This window comes from Aotus nancymaae, unplaced genomic scaffold (genome assembly GCF_030222135.1).
Source record: "Aotus nancymaae isolate 86718 unplaced genomic scaffold, 86718_ANA_hifiasm-v0.15.2.pri h1tg000007l, whole genome shotgun sequence".
Taxonomy (NCBI): Eukaryota; Metazoa; Chordata; class Mammalia; order Primates; family Aotidae; genus Aotus; species Aotus nancymaae.
In genome coordinates this window covers 49,173,349-49,192,484 of record NW_026988418.1, presented here as the reverse complement: position 1 = coordinate 49,192,484, position 19,136 = coordinate 49,173,349, and the positions used below count along the sequence as shown (strand labels likewise).

Here is a 19,136-nt window from a genome sequence, read left to right as displayed (position 1 = left end):
CAACCTTTTTTCAGGGTTCTTAGCTTCCTTGCACTGGGTTAGAACATGTTCCTTTAGCTCGGAGAAGTTTGTTATTATCCACCTTCTGAAGCCTCCTTCTGTCAATTTGTCAAACTCTTTCTCTGTCCAATTTTGTTCCCTTGCTGGCGAGGAGCTGTTATCCCTTAAAGGAGAAGAGGTGTTCTGGTTATTTGAGTTTTCAGCCTTTTTGCGCTGGTTTCTTCTCATCCTCATGGTTTTATCTTCCTTTGGTCTTTGAGATTGGCGACCTTTGGATGGGGTCTCTGATTGGACATCCTTTTTATTGATGTTGAAACGATCTCTTTCTGTTTGTTAGTTTTCCTGCTGTCAGGCCCCTCTGTTGCAGGTCTGCTGGAGTTTGCTGGAGGGCTACTCCAGACTCTGCTTCCCTGGGAATCACCAGCAAAGACTGCAGAACAGCAAAGATTGCTGCTTGTTCCTTCCTCTGGTAGCTTCATCCCAGAGGGGTACCCACCAGATGCCAGCCAGAGCTCTCCTGTGTGTCGTGTCTGTCAGTCCCTACTGGAAGGTGTTTCCCAGTCAGGATACACCTGGGTCAGGGAGCCACTTGAGTAGGCAGTCTGTCCCTTATCAGAGCTCAAACTGTGTTGGGAAATCCACTGCTCTCTTTAGAGCTGCCAGGCAGGGGCATTTAGGTCTGCTGAAGCTGTACCTACTACCATTCCTTTTCCCAGATGTTCTGTCCCAGGAAGGTGGGGGCTTTATTTATAAGTCCCTGATGGGCTGCTGCCTTTTTTCAGAGATGCTCTGCCCAGTGAGGACATCTGGTGAGATAGTGTCTGCAGCTGCTGAGCTGTGTTGGGCTCCGCCCAGTTCAGATTTCCTGGCAGGTTTGCTTACACTGTGGGATTGAAACCGCCTACTCGAGTCTCAGCAATGGCAGATGCTCCTTCCACCACTGAGCTTGAATGACCCAGATTGAGCTCAGACTGCTGTACTGGCTGTGAGAATTTTAAGCTAGGATATCTTAGCTTGCTGGTTTCTGTTGGGGTGGAACTCGCCGAGCCAGACCACTTGGCTCCCTGGCTTCAGCCCGCTTTCTAGGGGAATGAACAGTTCCATTTTGCTGGTGTTCTAGGCACCAGTGTGGTATGAAAAAAAAAATGCTCCAGCTAGCTCGGTTTCTGCCCAAATGGCCAGCCAGTTTTGTGCTGGAAACCCAGGGCCCTAGTACTTGTGTAGGTGCCAGAGAGAATCTCCTGGTTCGTAGGTTGTGAAGACCATGAGAAAAATGCAGTATCTGGACCAGAGTGCAGGAAACAGTCCCTAATGGCTTCCCTTGGCTAGGAGAGGGAGTTCCTCAGGTCCTTGCACTTCCCGGGTGAGGTGATGCCCCCACCCTGCTTTGGTTTGCCCTCTTTGGGCTGCACCCACTGTCCAGCCAGTCCCAATGAGATGAACCAGGTACCTCAGTTGGAAATGTGGAAATCACCCGCCTTCTGCACTGCAACCATTTCACTGGGAGCTGCGCACGCGAGCTGCTCCTATTTGGCCATCTTGCTCAGGGACCCCCTACAAATAACTCGCTTTTTTTTTTTTTAACATAATTACCTCTCTAGTAAACATTTAACGGGTGTCCAGAATAGTAGGGGGGAGAAAATTCCTACATCTACTTTGTATTCCTTGCTGAATATTTCGTGGTGTTTTTTTTCAGTAGAAGCTGTGTTTGAAGACAATGGAAGTTAGTTTTCTAAGAATTTATGTTTGGCAAAACAAAATCTGCAGGATTTATATACTATTCTCTTCAGAGAGATTGTTTTAAAATACATATTCATCTGAAGTTGGTTAGTTTACTTAGTCTGATCTAGGTGTTAAGGAAGGTCATGGACCATGATCTTTCTTTTTCTCTGACCATGGTTCCTGAGTAGTTGTCCCCCAATGCTTGCTGTTGGCCAAAATGGAACATTAGTTCAGTGAACATAGCTGGATCAGTATAACCTACGAGTACTCCTGGAAAAAGCTTTAAGTACATGTCCTCTTGACAATAGACTGGCAAAATTGTCTCTGTATAGGAAATTTAAATCTTTAAACATTTAAAAATATTTTAAAATTGTTCATCTTTAAGGATTTTTAAACGGTTTCTTGGTTAATTTTTTATTTCCATAGGTTTTTGGGGAACAGGTGATACTTGGTTACATGAGTAAGTTCTTTAGTAGGGATTTGTGAGATTTTGGTACACCCATCACGTGAGCAGTGTACACTGAATCCAGTTTGTAGTCTTTTATCACTCACCCCCTTCCCACCCTTTCACTCTGAGTCTCAAAAGTCCATTGATTCATTCTTATGCTTTTGCATCCTCATAGCTTAAACCCCCCCTTATGAGTGAGAACATATGATGTTTGGTTTCCTATATATGTATATAGAGAGGATAGGATTCTGAGGGGGAATGCTTTCAACTTTTCCCCATTCAGTATTATGTTGGCTATGGGTTTGTCATAGATGGCTTTTATTACATTGAGGTATGTCCCTTGTATGCTGATTTTGCTGGGGGTTTAAATCATAAAGGGATGCTGGATTTTGTATATATTCTTTTGAGAAAAAAATATATATCACAGTTTTATTTATTTATTGATGATGGACATTATGTTGCTATAAATATGCATGTGCAAGTATCTTTTCTATATTAATGACTTCTTTTCCTCTGGGTAGATACCTCGTAGTGGGATCACTGGATCAAATGGTTATTCTACTATTAGTTCTTTAAGGAATCTCCACACTCTTTTCCATAGTGGTTGTACTAGTTTACATTCTTACCAACAGTGTATGAGTGTTCCCTTTTCACTGCATCCATGTCAACATCTATTATTTTTTTATTATGACTGTGCTTGTGGGAGTAAAGTGGTATCCCATTGTGGTTTTGATTTGTGTTTCCCTGATCATTAGTGATGTTGAGCATTTTTTCGTGTTTGTTAGCCATTTGTATATATTCTTTTGAGAATTGTCTATTCATGTCCTTAGCCCACTTTTTGATGGGATTGTTTTTTTCTCGCTAATTTATTTGAATTTGTTGTAGGTTTTGGATATTAGTCCTTTGTCGGATGTATAGATTATGAAGATTTTCTCCCACCCTGTGGGTTGTCTGTTTACTCTGCTATTTCTTTTACCACGCAAAAGCTCTTTAGTTTAATTCACTCTCAGCTCTTTATCTTTATTTTTATTGCATTTGATTTTGGGTTCTTAGTCATGAAATCCTTGCCTAAGCCAGTGTCTAGAAGGGTTTTTCTGATGTTATCTTCTAGAATTTTCATAGTTTCAGTTCTTAGATTTATATAGTTTCAGTTCTTCCATTTAAGTCCTTGATCCATTTTGAGTTGATTTTTGCATAAGGTGAGAGATGAGAATCCAGTTTCATTCTCCTACATGTGGCTTGCCAGTTATCCCAGCACCATTTGTTGAATAGGGTATCCTTTCCCCACTTTATGTTTTTGCTTGCTGTGTCAAAGATCTGTTGGCTATAAGTATTTGAGTTTATTTCTAGATTCCCTATTTTGTTCCATTGGTCTATGTGCCTATTTTTATACCAGTGCCATGCTGTTTTGGTGACTATGACCTTATAGTATAGTTTGAAGTTGGATAATGTGATGTCTTTTCCACCTAGTCTTGCTTTGGGTATGTGGGCTCTTTTTTGGTTCCATGTGAATTTCAAGATTGGTTTTTCTAGTTTTGTGAAGAGTGATGGTGACATTTTGATGGGAATTGCATTGAATTTGTAGATTGCTTTTGGTAGTATGGCCCTTTTCACAATATTAATTCGACCAATCCATGAGCACGGGATGTGTTTCCATTTGTTTGTGTTGTCTACGATTTCTTTCAGCAGTGTTTTATAGTTTTCCTTGTAGAGGTCTTTCACCTCCTTGGTTAGGTGTATTCTTAAGTATTGTATTGTATTGTATTGTATTATTTTTGCAGCTATTGTAAAAGTGGCTGAGTTCTTGATTTATCAGCTTGGTCACTGTTGGTGTATAGCAGTGCTACTGATTTGTGTACATTAATTTTGTATCCTGAAACTTTGCTGAATTTATTTATCAGTTCTGGGAGCTTTTTGGAGGAGTCTTTAGGGTTCTCTAGGTATAGAATCATACCATCAGGAAACAGCAACAGTTTGACATCCTCTTTACTGATTTGGATGCCCTTTATTTCTTTCTCTTGTCTGATTGCTCTGGGTAGGACTTCCAGTACTATGTTGAATACAAGTGGTGAGAGTGGGCATCTTTGTCTTGTTCCAGTTCTCAGGGGGAATGCTTTCAACTTTTCCCCATTCAGTATTATGTTGGCTATGGATTTGTCATAGATGGTGTTACATTGAGGTATGTCCCTTGTATGCTGATTTTGCTTGGGGTTTAAATCATAAAGCGATGCTGGATTTTGTCAAATGCTTTTTCTGCATCTATTGAGATGATCATGTGATTTTTATTTTTAATTGTTTTTATGTGGTGTGTCACATTTATTGACTTGTGAATGTTAAATCATCCTTGCATCCCTGGTATGAAACACACTAGATCATGGTGGATTATCTTTTTTTTTTGAGACAGAGTTTCGCTCTTGTTACCCAGGCTGGAGTGCAATGGCGCGATCTCGGCTCACTTCAACCTCCGCCTCCTGGGTTCAGGCAATTCTCCTGCCTCAGCCTCCTGAGTAGCTGGGATTACAGGCACGTGCCACTATGCCCAGCTAATTTTTTGTATTTTTAGTAGAGACGGGGTTTCACCATGTTGACCAGGATGGTCTCGATCTCTTGACCTTGTGTTCCACCCGCCTCGGCCTCCCAAAGTGCTGGGATTACAGGCGTGAGCCACCACGCCTGGCCCGGTGGATTATCTTTTTGATATGTTGTTGGATTCGGTTAGCTAATATTTTGTTAAGAATTCTTGCATCTATGTTCATCAGGGATATTGGTCTATAATTTTCTTTTTTGTTTATGTCCTTTCCTGGTTTTGGTATTAGGGTGATACTGGTTTCATAGAATGATTTAGGGAGGATTCCCTCTTTTTCTGTCTTGTGGAATATTGTCAATAGGATTGGTACCAATTACTCCTTGAATGTGTGGTAGAATTCAGCTGTGAATCCATCTGGTCCTGGACTTTTTTTTTTGTTGGTAATTTTAAAAATATGATTTCAGTCTCGCTGCTTGTTGTTGGTCTGTCCACAGTTTCTGATTTCTTCCTGATCTAACCTAGGAGGGTTGTATCTTTCCAGGAATTTATCCATTTCCTCTAGGTTTTCTAGTTTATGTGTGTAAAGGTCTTCATAGTAGCCTGAATGATCTTTTGTATTTCTCTGGTGTCAGTTGTAATATCTCCCGTTTCATTTCTAATTGAGCTTATTTGAATCTTTTCTTTTCTTGGTTAATCTTGCTAATGGTCTCTCAATTTTATTTGTCTTTTCCAAAAGACTAGCTTTTTGTTTCATTTATCTTTTGTATTTTTTTTGTTTGTTTCAATTTCGTTTAGTTCTGCTCTGATCTTGTTTATTTCCTGCCTTCGGCTGGTAAGAAGGTTTGTTCTTGTTTCTCTGGTTTCTTGAGGTGTGACCTTAGATTGTCTGTTTGTGCTCTTTCAGACTTTTTGATGTAGACATTTAAGGCTGTGAATTTTTCTCTTAGCACCTCCTTTGCTGTATCCCAGAGGTTTTGATAGGTTGTGTCACTCTTATAGTTCAGTTTGAAGATTTTTTTTTTTTGAGACGGAGTCTTGCTCTGTCACCAAGCTGGAGTACCATGGCATGATCTCAGCTCACTGCAACCTCTGCCCCCTGGGCTGAAGCAATTCTCCTGCCTTAGCCTCGTGAGTAGCTGGGGCTACAGGCGTGCACCACCACACCAAGCTAATTTTTGTATTTTTAGTAAAGATGAGTTTCACCCTGTTTGCCAAGATGGTCTTGATCTCTTGACTTCATGATGCTCCCACCTTGGCCTCCCAAAGTGCTGGGATTACAGGTGTGAGCCGCCGTGCCCAGCCACCAGTTTGAAGAATTTTAAAATTATCTTTAAAAGGATTTAATCATTAAGCATGTATGCAGAATATGTGTCTTTGTTTCACTCACCACTGACAAGTTGTACAAAAGTACAATACATTTGTCAGTTGACAGTATATTCCACATTATTGAAAACATTTTATTGTAAAATGTCTGCTTTTCTATACAAGAATACATTTGGTCCAATTAAATGATAGCATTTCTTATAAAGTACGACTTTTTATGCTAAATAAAATTATTACTTTTTTTAAACACATATTTTTTGTTATACTATTATCACAACACAAAAGCTTAGAATGTTAGGCAGAAAGTCATTCTAAATTCCTGTTTTTACAGTGTATTGATTTTATTTATTTGTTTACCCTTTAAGATACCAATTATAGGTGATGAAGCAGAAAAATTGTATGACTTTATCTTATGATAAAACTTTTAGAAAGTTTTGTATAAAATACCAATACCAAACTAGTCTCTTGTAAAATACTTTCTACAAATTGAAAATCTCTATCTTCTTACATTGTGTTTTAAACCTTTATTCCAAATATAGGAACCATTTTTCTTTTAATGATCCCTGAAAAGATAAATCAAGGGGTGAATTTAAAAAAAAGGCAAACAGTCTTTAGTCATTATATTCATTAAGAGCTCTAAGCCTTATGTGTTTTCCTTAAATTATTGCTTAGCTTTTATGAGGCTTGTAGGTGCTGAGGATTAAAATATAAAAAAGACATTCTTTCTTGAGATTCCAGTCTACCAAGAGACAAATATGACAAATGTTTAAACAAGTGAAGCGTTGGTAACAGTTGCTTTCTGTATGGGATAGCTATTGTAACTGAACAAATTGGTAGATGATAGTTCTTTTGATTGCAGTGACTTATCCCAAGCATATTCTTCTTAACTTTTAGGTTTGGGTTTTTTTTTTTTTTTTTTGAAAGAAAGAAAGAAAAAGAATAAAGAGGAGGAAAAAGGAAGAGAAAGAGAGAGAGAGAATGGGAGTATTGCTTTCTTGCCCAGGCTAGAATGCAGTTTAGTAATGGGTATTGAAAACCTCTTTTATACCAATAATTATACTTGATGTAAACAGGAAGGAATAAGGGAAGAAAATAACAAACGAACAGCCAACCAATATTTCATTTAAACCTATGAAATGTTATGCGATTACTGAGTAGTGATTTACTTCCAATTATGTAGTCATTTATGGAATAGGTGTGAGGTGGTAATGTATGTTTTATGTATTTGAAGTGGAGAGTTCTATAAATGTTTATTAAGTTTACTTGTTCTGGGTCTGAGTTCAAGTCCTGGACGTCCTTGTTAATTTTCTGTCTCGTTGATCTATAAAATTGTTAGCTCTTCTTGTTACATTGATCCTTTTGCCATTATGTAATGTCCTTCTTTGCCTCTCTTGTTCTTTGTTACTTTAAAGTCTACTTTATCAGAGGCGAGAATTGCATCTCCTGCTTTTTATTTGTTTATTTTTACTCTCTGATTGGTTGATAAATCTTCCTCCTTCTCTTTGTTTTAAGTCTTTGTGTATCGTTGCATGTGAGATGGGTCTGGATGCAGCATAGCAATGGGTTTTGGCTTTTTATCCAATTAGAATATATATAACTTTAATACTAGCATTTGATGCTAGCTGGCTGTTTTGCCCATTAGTTAGTGTAAATTTTTCGTTGTGTTAATGTTCTTTTCTTTTTGATATATTTTTGGAAAGGCTGATATTGGTTGTTCCTTTATATGTATAGTGCTTCTTTCAGAAGCTCTTGTAAAGCAGGCCTAGTGGTGGTGAACTTTCTAAGTACTTGTTTGTTCGCAAAGGATTTAATTTTTCCTTCGATTATAAAGCTTAGTTTGGCTGGATAGGAAATTCTGGGTTGAAAGTTCTTTTCTTTAAGTATGTTAAATATTGGTCCCCACTCTTTTCTGGCTTGTAGGGTTTCTGCTGAGAGATCTGCTGTAAGTCTGATAGGTTTCCCTTTATGGGTAACCTGACCTTTCTCTCTGGCTGCCCTTAGTATTTTCTCCTTCATTTCAACCCTAATAAATCTGGCAATTATGTGCCTTGGGGTTGGTCTTCTTGAAGAATATCTTTGTGGTGTTCTCTGTATTACCTGGAGTTGAATATTACCCTGCCTTGCCAGGTTGGGAAAATTTTCCTGAATGATATCCTGAAGAGTATTTTCCAACTTGGATTCATTCTCTTCGTCACATTCAGGTACACCTATCAAACGTAAATTAGGTCTTTTCACATAGTCCCATATTTCCTGGAGACTTTGCTCATTCCTTTTCATCCTTTTTTCTCCAATCTTGTCTTCTCGTTTCATTTCACTGAGCTGGTTCTCGACTTCTGATATCCTTTCTTCTACTTGATCAATTCGACTGTTTAAACTTGTGCATGCTTCTCGAAGTTCTCGTGTTGTGTTTTTCAGCTCCATCAATTCACTTATATTCCTCTCTAAATTGTCCATTCTCGTTAACATTTCATCAAACCTTTTTTCAAGGTTCTTAGTTTCTTTGCATTGAGTTAGAACAAGTTCTTTTAATTCACAGAAGTTTCTTATCACCCACGTTTTGAAGCCTGCTTCTGTTATTGGAACACACTCGTAATCTATTAAGCCTTATTCCATTACTGATGAGGAATTGCGATCCCCTGTAGAGGGAGAGGCATTCTGATTTTGAGTATTCTCTGCCTTTTTACACTGATTTCTTCCCTTCATTATATATTTATCCGTCTGTTGTCTTTGTAATTACCGACTTTCTAACTATGTCTCTGAGCAGACGTCCAACTTGTTAATTCCCAGCGCCGAAATCTGAGCAGTCCACTGCGCCAGCCAAAACCGCGGTGTTAAGATTGATGGTGCTTTTCTGCCCGGGAATATCCAGACTCTGCACCAAAAACTGGCGCGCTGAGGCACCAGCAAAACTGCCGCGCCGGCCACAAGAGTCGCCCTGGCAACACGTGGGGCTTCTCTGCTGGGAATCTCCTGATCCGTGAGCAACAAATATTCGTCTGAAAGTGTGGTGTCCTCTCGTTCTCTGCGCTTTCACTGGGAGCTAGGAGCCCGAGCTGCTAGTGATCAGCCATCTTGGATCTCTCTCTCTAATTTTTGTTAGGTTTGGTTTTTTTATTGGATTTTGTATTTTTGTAATTCTTTTAGTCTATAGATAGCTCAAAATATTGTCATACTCTTGTGATAGATATTGCATATTTGCAGCATTCAAGGGAATCATTCTAGACTATCTGTTGGTTATTTAGCAGTTCCTTTTGGACTTCACTTTCTGGTATTTAAAAAATATAAGCATACTTCATTGGCCTGTTTGCTAGATATTTGTCTCTTCAGTATATAGAACATTCAAATAAAATATATACATTTTATGGACACTTTGGAAGGTTTCCGAATGGCTAACTAAATAAAAATCATCTTCAACCTGTAATATCACTTCTACTTTAAATGTTAAAAATTCCTGAATATAATATGTTTTGTAATACAGACATGTAAAACTAAATTACAAAGAGGTAAATATCTGAGAAAAAAAGTAGAAAACTTTAAATATAACCTTTGATTTTGTGTTAACATAAAATAAAGTTGGGGAACACATTACCATGCATTACTAGAGTTGGGAAAATACAGCCCATATGGTTGCTAAAGCTCCAACTCATTACTTAAATTGGAGTAGTTTGAAGAAATTAATAATATTCATAAATATTCACATTTTTAAAGTGACATCTACAGGTGTGAGTAAAAACAATTAGATTTGTAAAATTTGGAAGTAATATCATCTGTCTGTTCTTTTCATTATCACCAAGAATATTCCAGATTGAGTTGGGAATAGGAGTAAATGAGTTTAATTTTGAAAAGTCTACTTGCAATCGAATATCCTTTGTAGCTATTGTTGCCAAGTACTTTGAAAGTTAAATTTCTATAGATCTAGGCATGAATAACATATATTTCTTATGCCATGGGCCTAATAAGACAGACTATAGGTAACCCATGGTTTTTATATTTGTTTTATAGTTCTGCTGGATTAAAATATTATTGTAATACTTCAAGAAATAGACTAATAAAGATTTTTACACTCATTATTTAGGAATTATCAGGCCTTTTGGAAACAGTATATGGAAATTGGCCATTGTTGAGTGGTTGTGCTATGCAATTTTGCTACCATTTTGAATTAGTATAAAAATGAGCAGCAGTTATAATTTTTATTTCGTCTTTGAAATATTATTCTTTTACACATCCTTATAACCTTTATTTTTTGGGAGAGAGTAATGACAAAAAATCTCTATTGAAATAAGTTTAATTACTAAAATATTTCCTAGCTTTCAGCTTATGTGGAGAAGTTGCTGTGAAGCCACATATAAATCCATTTACTGAATTATGGAGAAGCCTATAAATGATGGAAGTCATTCAGAAGAACTCTTTTCCCATCTTAAAACTATATCAGAGAAAGAAGATTTACCACGGTGGAGCAGTGAAAGTCATCTCAGCTGGTATTCTCATCAGTATCAGGGGAAATCTAAATTTCCACTTTCAGGATTTCCTGTTTAGTCCATAATATAAATTATTTGAATCAAATACAGCATTTTTTTAAGAGTATCTTCTTCAAGTCTAGTATTTATTTATTAAAATATATTAATTTAATCTGATTACAAATGTACTCATCTAGGAGAATTCAGCTAGTTTTTTTGAATCTGAATGAAAGCAATTAAAAATGAAAACCTGGCCAGGTGCAATGGCTCATGCCTATAGTCCCAGCACTTTAGGAGGCTGAGGCAGGTGGATCATTTGAGGTCAGGGGTTCAAGACCAGCCTGGCCAACATGGTGAAACCCCATCTCTACTAAGAAAAAATGCAAAAATTAGCTGGACGTGATGGCGTGTACCTGTCATCTCAGCTACTTGGGAGGCTGTGTTGGAAGAATCACTTGAACCCGGGAGGCAGAGGTTGCAGTGAGTGGAGATAACACCACTGCACTTCAGCCTGGGTGACAGAGCAAGACTGCATCTCTCAAAAAAAAAAAAAATGAAAACCTCATCTGTTAAGAATTTATAAAATAAAGCTATTTAAGATAAATGAAAATATAATATGTGATATCAGAAATGTAGTTAATGAATGTGAATTCACTGTCTTTTGGTGTATTACTGTATAGCAAATACTTGTCATACTTCTTTAGAGTGGGGAATACACTTGTTATTTACATGAATTATTGTCCCCTACTAAATGGCAATTTTAGTATACCATTATTGTCGGTATGGGTAGTTTAGTCCAGCTTCTGGTTTAACTTGTTTTGAGTGAAAATATTTTATCATCTATAATCATACTTGACTTTCTGCCCATGGTTTTTAATAAGGGGCAGGTGTCATTCATAGCTAGAATCTTCTTAGGCTCATGACTTTAAGCCAATTGTACTTAAGAACACGCATATTTTTGACATAGCCTCTAAGATGCCATCAATTATTAATGAGCCATTATATTATGTTTTACAAAGAAAGAGAAAAGCTGCCAATTATAGAAAGTGTTTTCATATCACTTGGAATTTTATTTATAGATACTGAAAATGCTCCTTCAAACTTAATTTACATATATGTTTAATCCAGATAACTCTTGTGATTACAAACAAGTAAAATGTAAGTAAAATAAATTACTGAAGATATTCTTAAAATTTGCTTACACTCAAAGTCCAAGTTTCCAGATACTTTTGGACTAAAAGTTATCCTTGCTGTTAAGAGTACTGTATTGGTAATATGGCATTTCTGAGGAGCATTTTTAAATGAAGTTGGATTTAACTTAAATTTTGTATGTGCCTTTGTAATTAGCCTGAAGCAGGACATCCTAAATGAAAAGACTGAACTGGAAGCAACACTTAAGGAAGCAGAGTTGGTAACTCATTCTGTAGAGTTACTTTTGCCATTATTAAAGGACACCATTGAAGAGATTAATTTTGAAAATGTGAGTAACTTATGAATATGTAATAAAATGAAAAGCTAGTATAATACTCAGAATACATTAACCTAGGTTTCATATCTTATGTAGGTATGCTCACATATGAGTATTTAATGTGAAAAATGAGGGTTTTTCAGAATTCTTTATTCCCATGTAATTAACTACAATTCTTTTCCTGAAAGATAATCTCAGGCATACACCTGATAAAAGGCTAAGCTAGAAATAATGTATTTTGGTGCTTGAATTACCTGGAGTTGAACTAGAAAATCAGCTTTTTTTAAGAGTGAATTTAAAACTAAAATCTTCTGAGAGATGAAATATATCTGTTTTCTATAGTATTATTTGGAATAGAGAACTATTTGTAAGTTTCGGCATATTAAAGTTTAGGGACAAACAATAGATTATCGTCTATAATTTTTATTTAAATAAATGCCATTTAAGCTCTTTATTTTGATTTCATTTTATTTTAATGTACTATATAACAAATCTAATTTATTAATAATAAATTTTATAACATTTCTTATTACTGTGCACAAAAGAATGATTTTGTTAGTAAAAAATATTGTTTGGTAATATATTTTAGAGGGTTTTAATTAATGCTATGTCTTAAAATATATATATGTGGTTCTTATAATTTGTCAGGCTAATCTTTCTGCATTGAATTTGAAGATTTCCGAACAGAAGGAAATATTAACAGAAGAATTAGACACCTTCAAAAATGTAAAACTAGCTTTAGAACATCTTCTTAGAAAGAGAGACTACAAACAAGTAAGGCATCAACACTAAGCACTCATTAAATATTATTGTTTCTCATTTGAAGGGTACATTATTTTTAAACTGTAGAAATTATTGGTATATTTGAAATGGAAATAATTCTTTGAATTTTTATTTGAAATGACAGTCATTAATCCCTACCTTTAATGTTTCATAAATAGTTCTGTATGAAAACCACGTTTTTATAAAAGATGTATTTTTATTTTTATCTCAAAAACTTTATTATACTTAATTTAGCTGATTCTAATAAAATATGCACTTTGTGAGTTTAAGCGCCTGTGTACATTATATTTATACATATCTATATATTCTTAATCTGGTAAAAGCTTTATTGAGCTATAATTCACATACCATACATTTCTCCCATTTAAATAATAAAATTAGTGTTTTTCAATGTATTCAGAGTTGCGCAGCCATCGCCACAGTCAATTTTAAAGCATTTTTATCACTCCAAAAAGAAAACCCTATACCCTTTACATCACCTAAATTATTCTTCTGACTCCCTTTTGGCTTTTTCCTATGATAAAAATTTTTTCAGAATTGTGAAAATTATCTAATATTAGGTAATAGTTTTTGTAATTAAAAAGTTCCATGCTTATTATAGAAAATTTAGAGAAGCAGAGAAATATTAATAATTCTCTTGATCTCAACACAGTGAAGAATCGCTATTAGGCACTGTTAATTTTATGTTGTGTATCTTTTGCAGTCTTTTGTTTCTTTACTGTATATATGTTATGTGTGCATATATGCGTGATGTATTAGAAAAATGGAGTATAATTACTCTCTTTGTTTTGTAACTTTTATACTTAACACTGTATCATCAATATTTTCTCATGTATTGAATATTTTTTAATAGAAAAAAATATTAACTTGAGCTCTTTGGACCCTTATAGAATCCAAGGATGGCCTTTATGAAATCCATGAGCCCTCTGAAATTCCATGTACAGTTTTGCATTATATGTACATGTATACCTGGTTTTGGGTGAAAAGAATTGATAGCTTTTTTACATTCTAAAGCAGAAGTATGACTCTCAAAAATGAATAAAAATGAATCTTCTATGGGCTCATTTAAAATGGCTACATAGAATTCTGTTACTGATTTGCTGTAATTTTTTAAGAGAGTTCTTATTGCTAGAATTTAGATTGTTGATAATTGTTGCCTGTTGATAATTGTTGCCTATTGATAAACAGCACTGTGTTGAGCTTCTTTTGTATAGAGGGTTTTTGTGATTTTAGTGTCATTGGCCTATACTTTCAGAAGCATTTTTTGTTAGATCAACTTAGTAAATTAACTAATTTCATAAATTGCAGACCAAAAAGAATTTGGAATACTTGGACAAAAATCTTTTCAATGGTTAACTCTTTTAAAAATCTGAATTAAAAGTCATATTAATTTCTTGAGTAATGCTTATTCCACTTCCTACTTATTTACATAGAGGAATATAATTTGTGAACACTGATTTATAATGTTCTTTTTTCAGACAGGAAACAATTTACCCAGCATGTTGCTAGAAAATCTAACTGATAATGAAAGTGAAAATGCTGTAAGTCTTTCCACATTTACTTTGTGTTCATTCTTTCTGTCATTGTTATTTGCATACTGCTTGGTTTTATAATATTAGCCAATATTATACAAGTTGTGAAATTTCTAACTCTTATTTTATATTTGCTGAAGAATCTTAAGAAGAAGGTATTTGAAAAGGAGGCCCATATCCAAGAACTTTCTTGTTTGTTTCAGAATGAAAAGGTAAGCAAAATTTGCACTTGTGAGCTTAATTCATTATATTAATATTGACTCCCTTTTTTCCCCCATCCAGGCCCCAACTCCTCAGAAGTAAACACAGAAAAGTGTTTTGAAATTCTAGATGATTTGGATATTTTACAGATTTTACCTATCAAATATAGCATCTTAATTTTACTAAGTTTTTTTTAGAGTTTTATGGTGTTTGTCAGGATACTCCGCATAAATCACTTCATATTAGGAAATATTTTAAATTTGTATTGTATTTCAATTGGGGAAAAATTTAAGGAATTTTAGTATTTGTAGGAGCAATTTAGGTATACCCTTAACTTTATTTAGGAAGATAGATGGGAGTTTTAAAAACGAGATGATTATCAGGAGCCATTAAATCAAAAAGATTGGGGGGAAAATCTTACCCCTGGTTTGGCATGAAATACAATTGTAATAGGGATGGCAGTTTATGTAAAGTAGTGCTTTAGATTGTGCCTAAACTGGAGTAAAATGAAAGATATTGGGTTGGGGATACAGCAAATAATATATATACATAATATATATTATTATTATATATTATATATAATAATATATAAATATATATATAAATATATTACATATGTTATATAAATAAAATATATTTATATATTATATAAAATATATAAAATGTATAATTATATATAATATAAAATATAAATATAGAGTATATTATATAATATATATATTATATAAAATATATATATTATATATTGACATGGCAAATACTATATTATATTATATATTATAATATATATTTTATGTTATATATATTATATAATATATATTACATATATGTATTTTGGTTTTCTCTTTCTCTTTGTTACAGGCAAATACTTTGAAAGCAAACCGTTTTTCTCAATCAGTAAAAGTAGTACATGAACGACTACAGTTCCAAATCCATAAAAAGGAAGCTGAGAATGATAAGTTGAAAGAATATGTGAAGGTTATTTATAAATATATATCCATTTTTATATCTCAAGTGATAAAATTAATGAAAGGCTATAAAGCCATTCCTTAATTCTAGAATTTGGTGGTTTAAAAATACACAATTGTTGACATGGGAAATACATATTTAAGGTAAACCTTAATATTTGTGGCCTACCTAAAGGTTTGGGTCCAAATTCCAATATAAAAATGCTGTCTCTGTTTAATACCAATCTAGGAAGAATTTATGGGATTGAATTACTTTAAAAATCATTTCTATTTTATAGTTAATTTATATTTGTTATGGAAAATTTATGGAAAATAAAATAAATTTAAATACACCAAAATCATTGTTAGCATTTTGGTGTACATTATTTCAGTCTTTTTTCTACATCTATACATATATACATTCATGCTTCCTCACAGTTAACAGTACAATGTTTATTTTTTTTACTAATCGTAATAATCTTAAAAACAGTCCAATTTTGATGTTCACAAACTCAAGTAATTCCCTTATTAAACAGCTTTGTAGAAGTATAATTAAGGGGAATTTTTTGGTTTCATTATTCTTTTGGAGTCAAAGTCACTTTGAAATAAGAATTTGAGGTGGCAATCATACAATATAAGGTAACTGTTTTTCTTCTGCCAAAGAAGCAATATTCCCACCTTCAGAAGTTACAGAGACTCAGACTCCATTGAGTGTGTGGACTTCTGAGTTAGATTTCTGTTTGTTTTTGCATTCCTGAATCAGAGCAGATATCTGCAACCTGAAGCACGTTTCAAAACTGTACTTGAGGTTTTTCTTGGTGTGTTTTTCCTTTAAAGGGACATTAAGCTGGTTTATGGGGGATGTAAATTTTGTATGCTAGGGAACTACAGACGAACTTGAGTTGGAATTGCAGTGCTCTGTCATAGTAAATATAAGAGAACACATGTGACTGAATACATCTGATGTGTGATTTAATGCAGATAATCAGCTTCCCCAATTTATCTTACATAATTTTAAATTATGTCCTCAAACAACAGTTGGGAAAGTTTTTGAAAATACTTTCTTCAGTTTAAAAATGAAATATTAAATAACTTTTAAAAAGAAAGCATAGTAGTTATTTTTATTTATTTATTTATTTATTTTTTGAGATGGAGTTTCGCTTTTGTTACCCAGGCTGGAGTGCAATGGCACGATCTTGGCTCACCGCAACCTCCGCCTTCTGGGTTCAGGCAATTCTCCTCCCTCAGCCTCCTGAGTAGCTGGGATTACAGGCACGCGCCACCATGCCCAGCTAATTTTGTATTTTTAGTAGAGACGGGGTTTCACCATGTTGACCAGGATGGTCTCAATCTCTTGACCTCGTGATCCACCCGCCTTGGCCTCCCAAAGTGCTGGGGTTACAGGCATGAGAGTAGTTATTTTTTATAACCATGATAATTTGGAGAAAGAACAGAAGGCTAAAATCCTAAAATTTTGCTATGAAATTCTCCTAATAACTTAAATTCAAATTCCTTTACCAAAATGCCACTGTTAAGAAGTGATTAAAAGAAACTGTCTGAGTTTACTGATTCTTCCACATTTTCTCTCACACACTTTTGGATTTAAGGCATTAAGTAATTAAGGGGTTCAGAATTTAGTTCTTTGACTTAGGTTTGACAGTTTTTCGTTTTTTGTTTTTAAGAGTATAAACCCAATGAACTCACTTTGGCATTAATCTCAATTTTTTTTAGTGTTGAGTAATGTTGTATCGGATATTTTAAAAATTTACATTGTAAGTCTCTGGGAACTATCCCAAAGATACCATGAACCAGTTTTTCTTTCTAGATTTTTGTGATGTAGCAGTTAGAGTTAGAACATTTTTATATTTTCAGAAAAGACTGAGAATAATTCTCTGCATAAAATTCGACGTGTATACAGACACTCCTTTAGATATAGAAAAAGACAGACAATTCACTTTAAATATGTGTCCATGGCCGGGTGTGGTGGCTCATGCCTATAATTCCAGCACTTGGGAGGCCAAGGCAGGTGGATCACGAGGTCAGGAGTTTGAGACCAGCCTGGCCAACATGGTGAAACCCCGTCTTTAGTAAAAACAAATACAAAAAATTAGCCGGGTGGAGTGGTACATGCCTGGCTGAGGCAGAGGAATCGATCATTTGAACCCGGGAGGCAGAGGTTGCAGTGAGATGAGATCACGCCACTGCACTCCAGCCTGGTGACAGAACAAGACTCCGTCTAGAAAAAAAAAAAACGTGTTCATTCATTTGGCAAATTACTTGAGAGAGGTTATTTTGAATTATAAAAATTTTATCATTTCAGTGTATTCCTTGATAGTGCATAAGTGTGGGATTTGATAAATATGGTGTGATGATTGTGTCTGGAACCGTTTTCAAAAAGAAAATTTACTTTCCATGTTAAAAAGTTTTTTAACCTGAGACAGCAACCATTCATGGTGTGATGATGACACCGTGTGGACTTTTAGAGGAATGACAGCAGTGTTTCCTGTGGGATGCTCTTTTGTCTTATGTCCACTTATTGTACTGGTGTTTTTCCCAGCTACTTACGTTTTATGGGATTTAGTTCTTTTAAAAATAATTTAAGAATGTATTGCTCCTTTGAGACTGCAGAGTTTATGAAGAAAAGAGGTATAATTGGCCCACAGTTCCACAGGCTGTACAGGAAGCATGATTCTGGCATCTGCTTAGCTTCTGGGGAGGCCTCAAGAAACTTACGATCATGGTGGAAGACAAAGGGGGAGTAAGGCATCTCACATGGTTGGAGCAGAAGCAAGAGAGAGAGAGAGCAAGTAGGGAGGTGCTGCACACTTTCAAACAACCTTATCTTGTAAGAACTCACTCACTATCAGGAGAACAGCACCAAGACGATGCTGTAAACCATTCATAAGAAACAACCCCCATGATCCAACCACCTCCCACCAGGCCCCAGCTTCAACACTGGGGATTACAGTTTGACATGAAATTTGGGTGGGAATGGATCCAAACTGATATAGTTTGGCTGTGTCGCCACCTAAATCTTATCTTGAATTGTAATATTCATAATCCCCACGTGTCTAGGGAGAGACCTGATGGGAGGCGATTGGATCATGGGGATGGTTTTCCCCATGCTGTTCTCACGATAGTGAGCGACTTCTCATGAGATCTGATCATTTTATAAGGGGCTCTTCCCCCTTGACTCTTCATGCTTTTCTCTCCTGCTGCCACGTGAAGAAGGTCCCTGCTTCTCCCTCACCCTCTGCCATGATTGAAGTTTCCTGAGGCCTCCCCAGCCATATGGAACTGTGAGTCAATTAAAACTCATTCCTTTGTAAATTACCCAGCCTCGTGTATTTCTTTATAGCATGTGAGAATGGACTAATATAGTTAATTGGTACTGCAGAGAGTGGGGTATTGCTATAAAGATACACAAAAATACGGAAGCGACTTTGGAACTAAGTAATGGGTAGAGATTGGAACAGTTTGGATGGCTCGGAAGACAGGAAGATACGGGAAAGCTTGGAACCTCCTAGAGTCTTGTTGAATGGGATTGACCAAAATGCTGATAATGATATGGACAATGAAGTTCTGGCTGAGATGGTGTCAGATGGAGATGAGGAACTTCTCGGGAACTGGAATAAAGATGACTCTTGCTACGCATTAGCAAAGAGACTGGTGGTATTTTGCCCCTGCTCTAGAGATCTGTGGAACTCTGAACTTGAGAGAGATGATTT

At 35.4% G+C, this 19,136-nt stretch overlaps 1 protein-coding gene across 9 annotated transcripts in view; it reads left to right on the top strand.

Moving 5' to 3' along the window:
- The window catches only part of ODF2L (outer dense fiber of sperm tails 2 like), a 55,481-nt gene that overhangs the window by 8,831 nt on the left and 27,514 nt on the right, over positions 1–19,136 (top strand). For 5 of the 9 annotated variants that reach the window (XM_012464782.3, XM_012464788.2, XM_012464784.3 and 2 more), the window contains exons 2-7: positions 10,328–10,498; positions 11,825–11,957; positions 12,594–12,719; positions 14,207–14,269; positions 14,401–14,472; positions 15,323–15,439. In XM_012464782.3, coding sequence (XP_012320205.2) covers positions 10,386–10,498; positions 11,825–11,957; positions 12,594–12,719; positions 14,207–14,269; positions 14,401–14,472; positions 15,323–15,439 — 624 coding nt within the window. In that variant the 5' untranslated portion in view covers positions 10,328–10,385. The remainder of the gene's footprint in view (positions 1–10,327; positions 10,499–11,824; positions 11,958–12,593; positions 12,720–14,206; positions 14,270–14,400; positions 14,473–15,322; positions 15,440–19,136) is intronic. The other 4 variants (XM_012464787.3, XM_064372595.1, XM_012464783.3 and 1 more) reach the window with 2 other exon arrangements.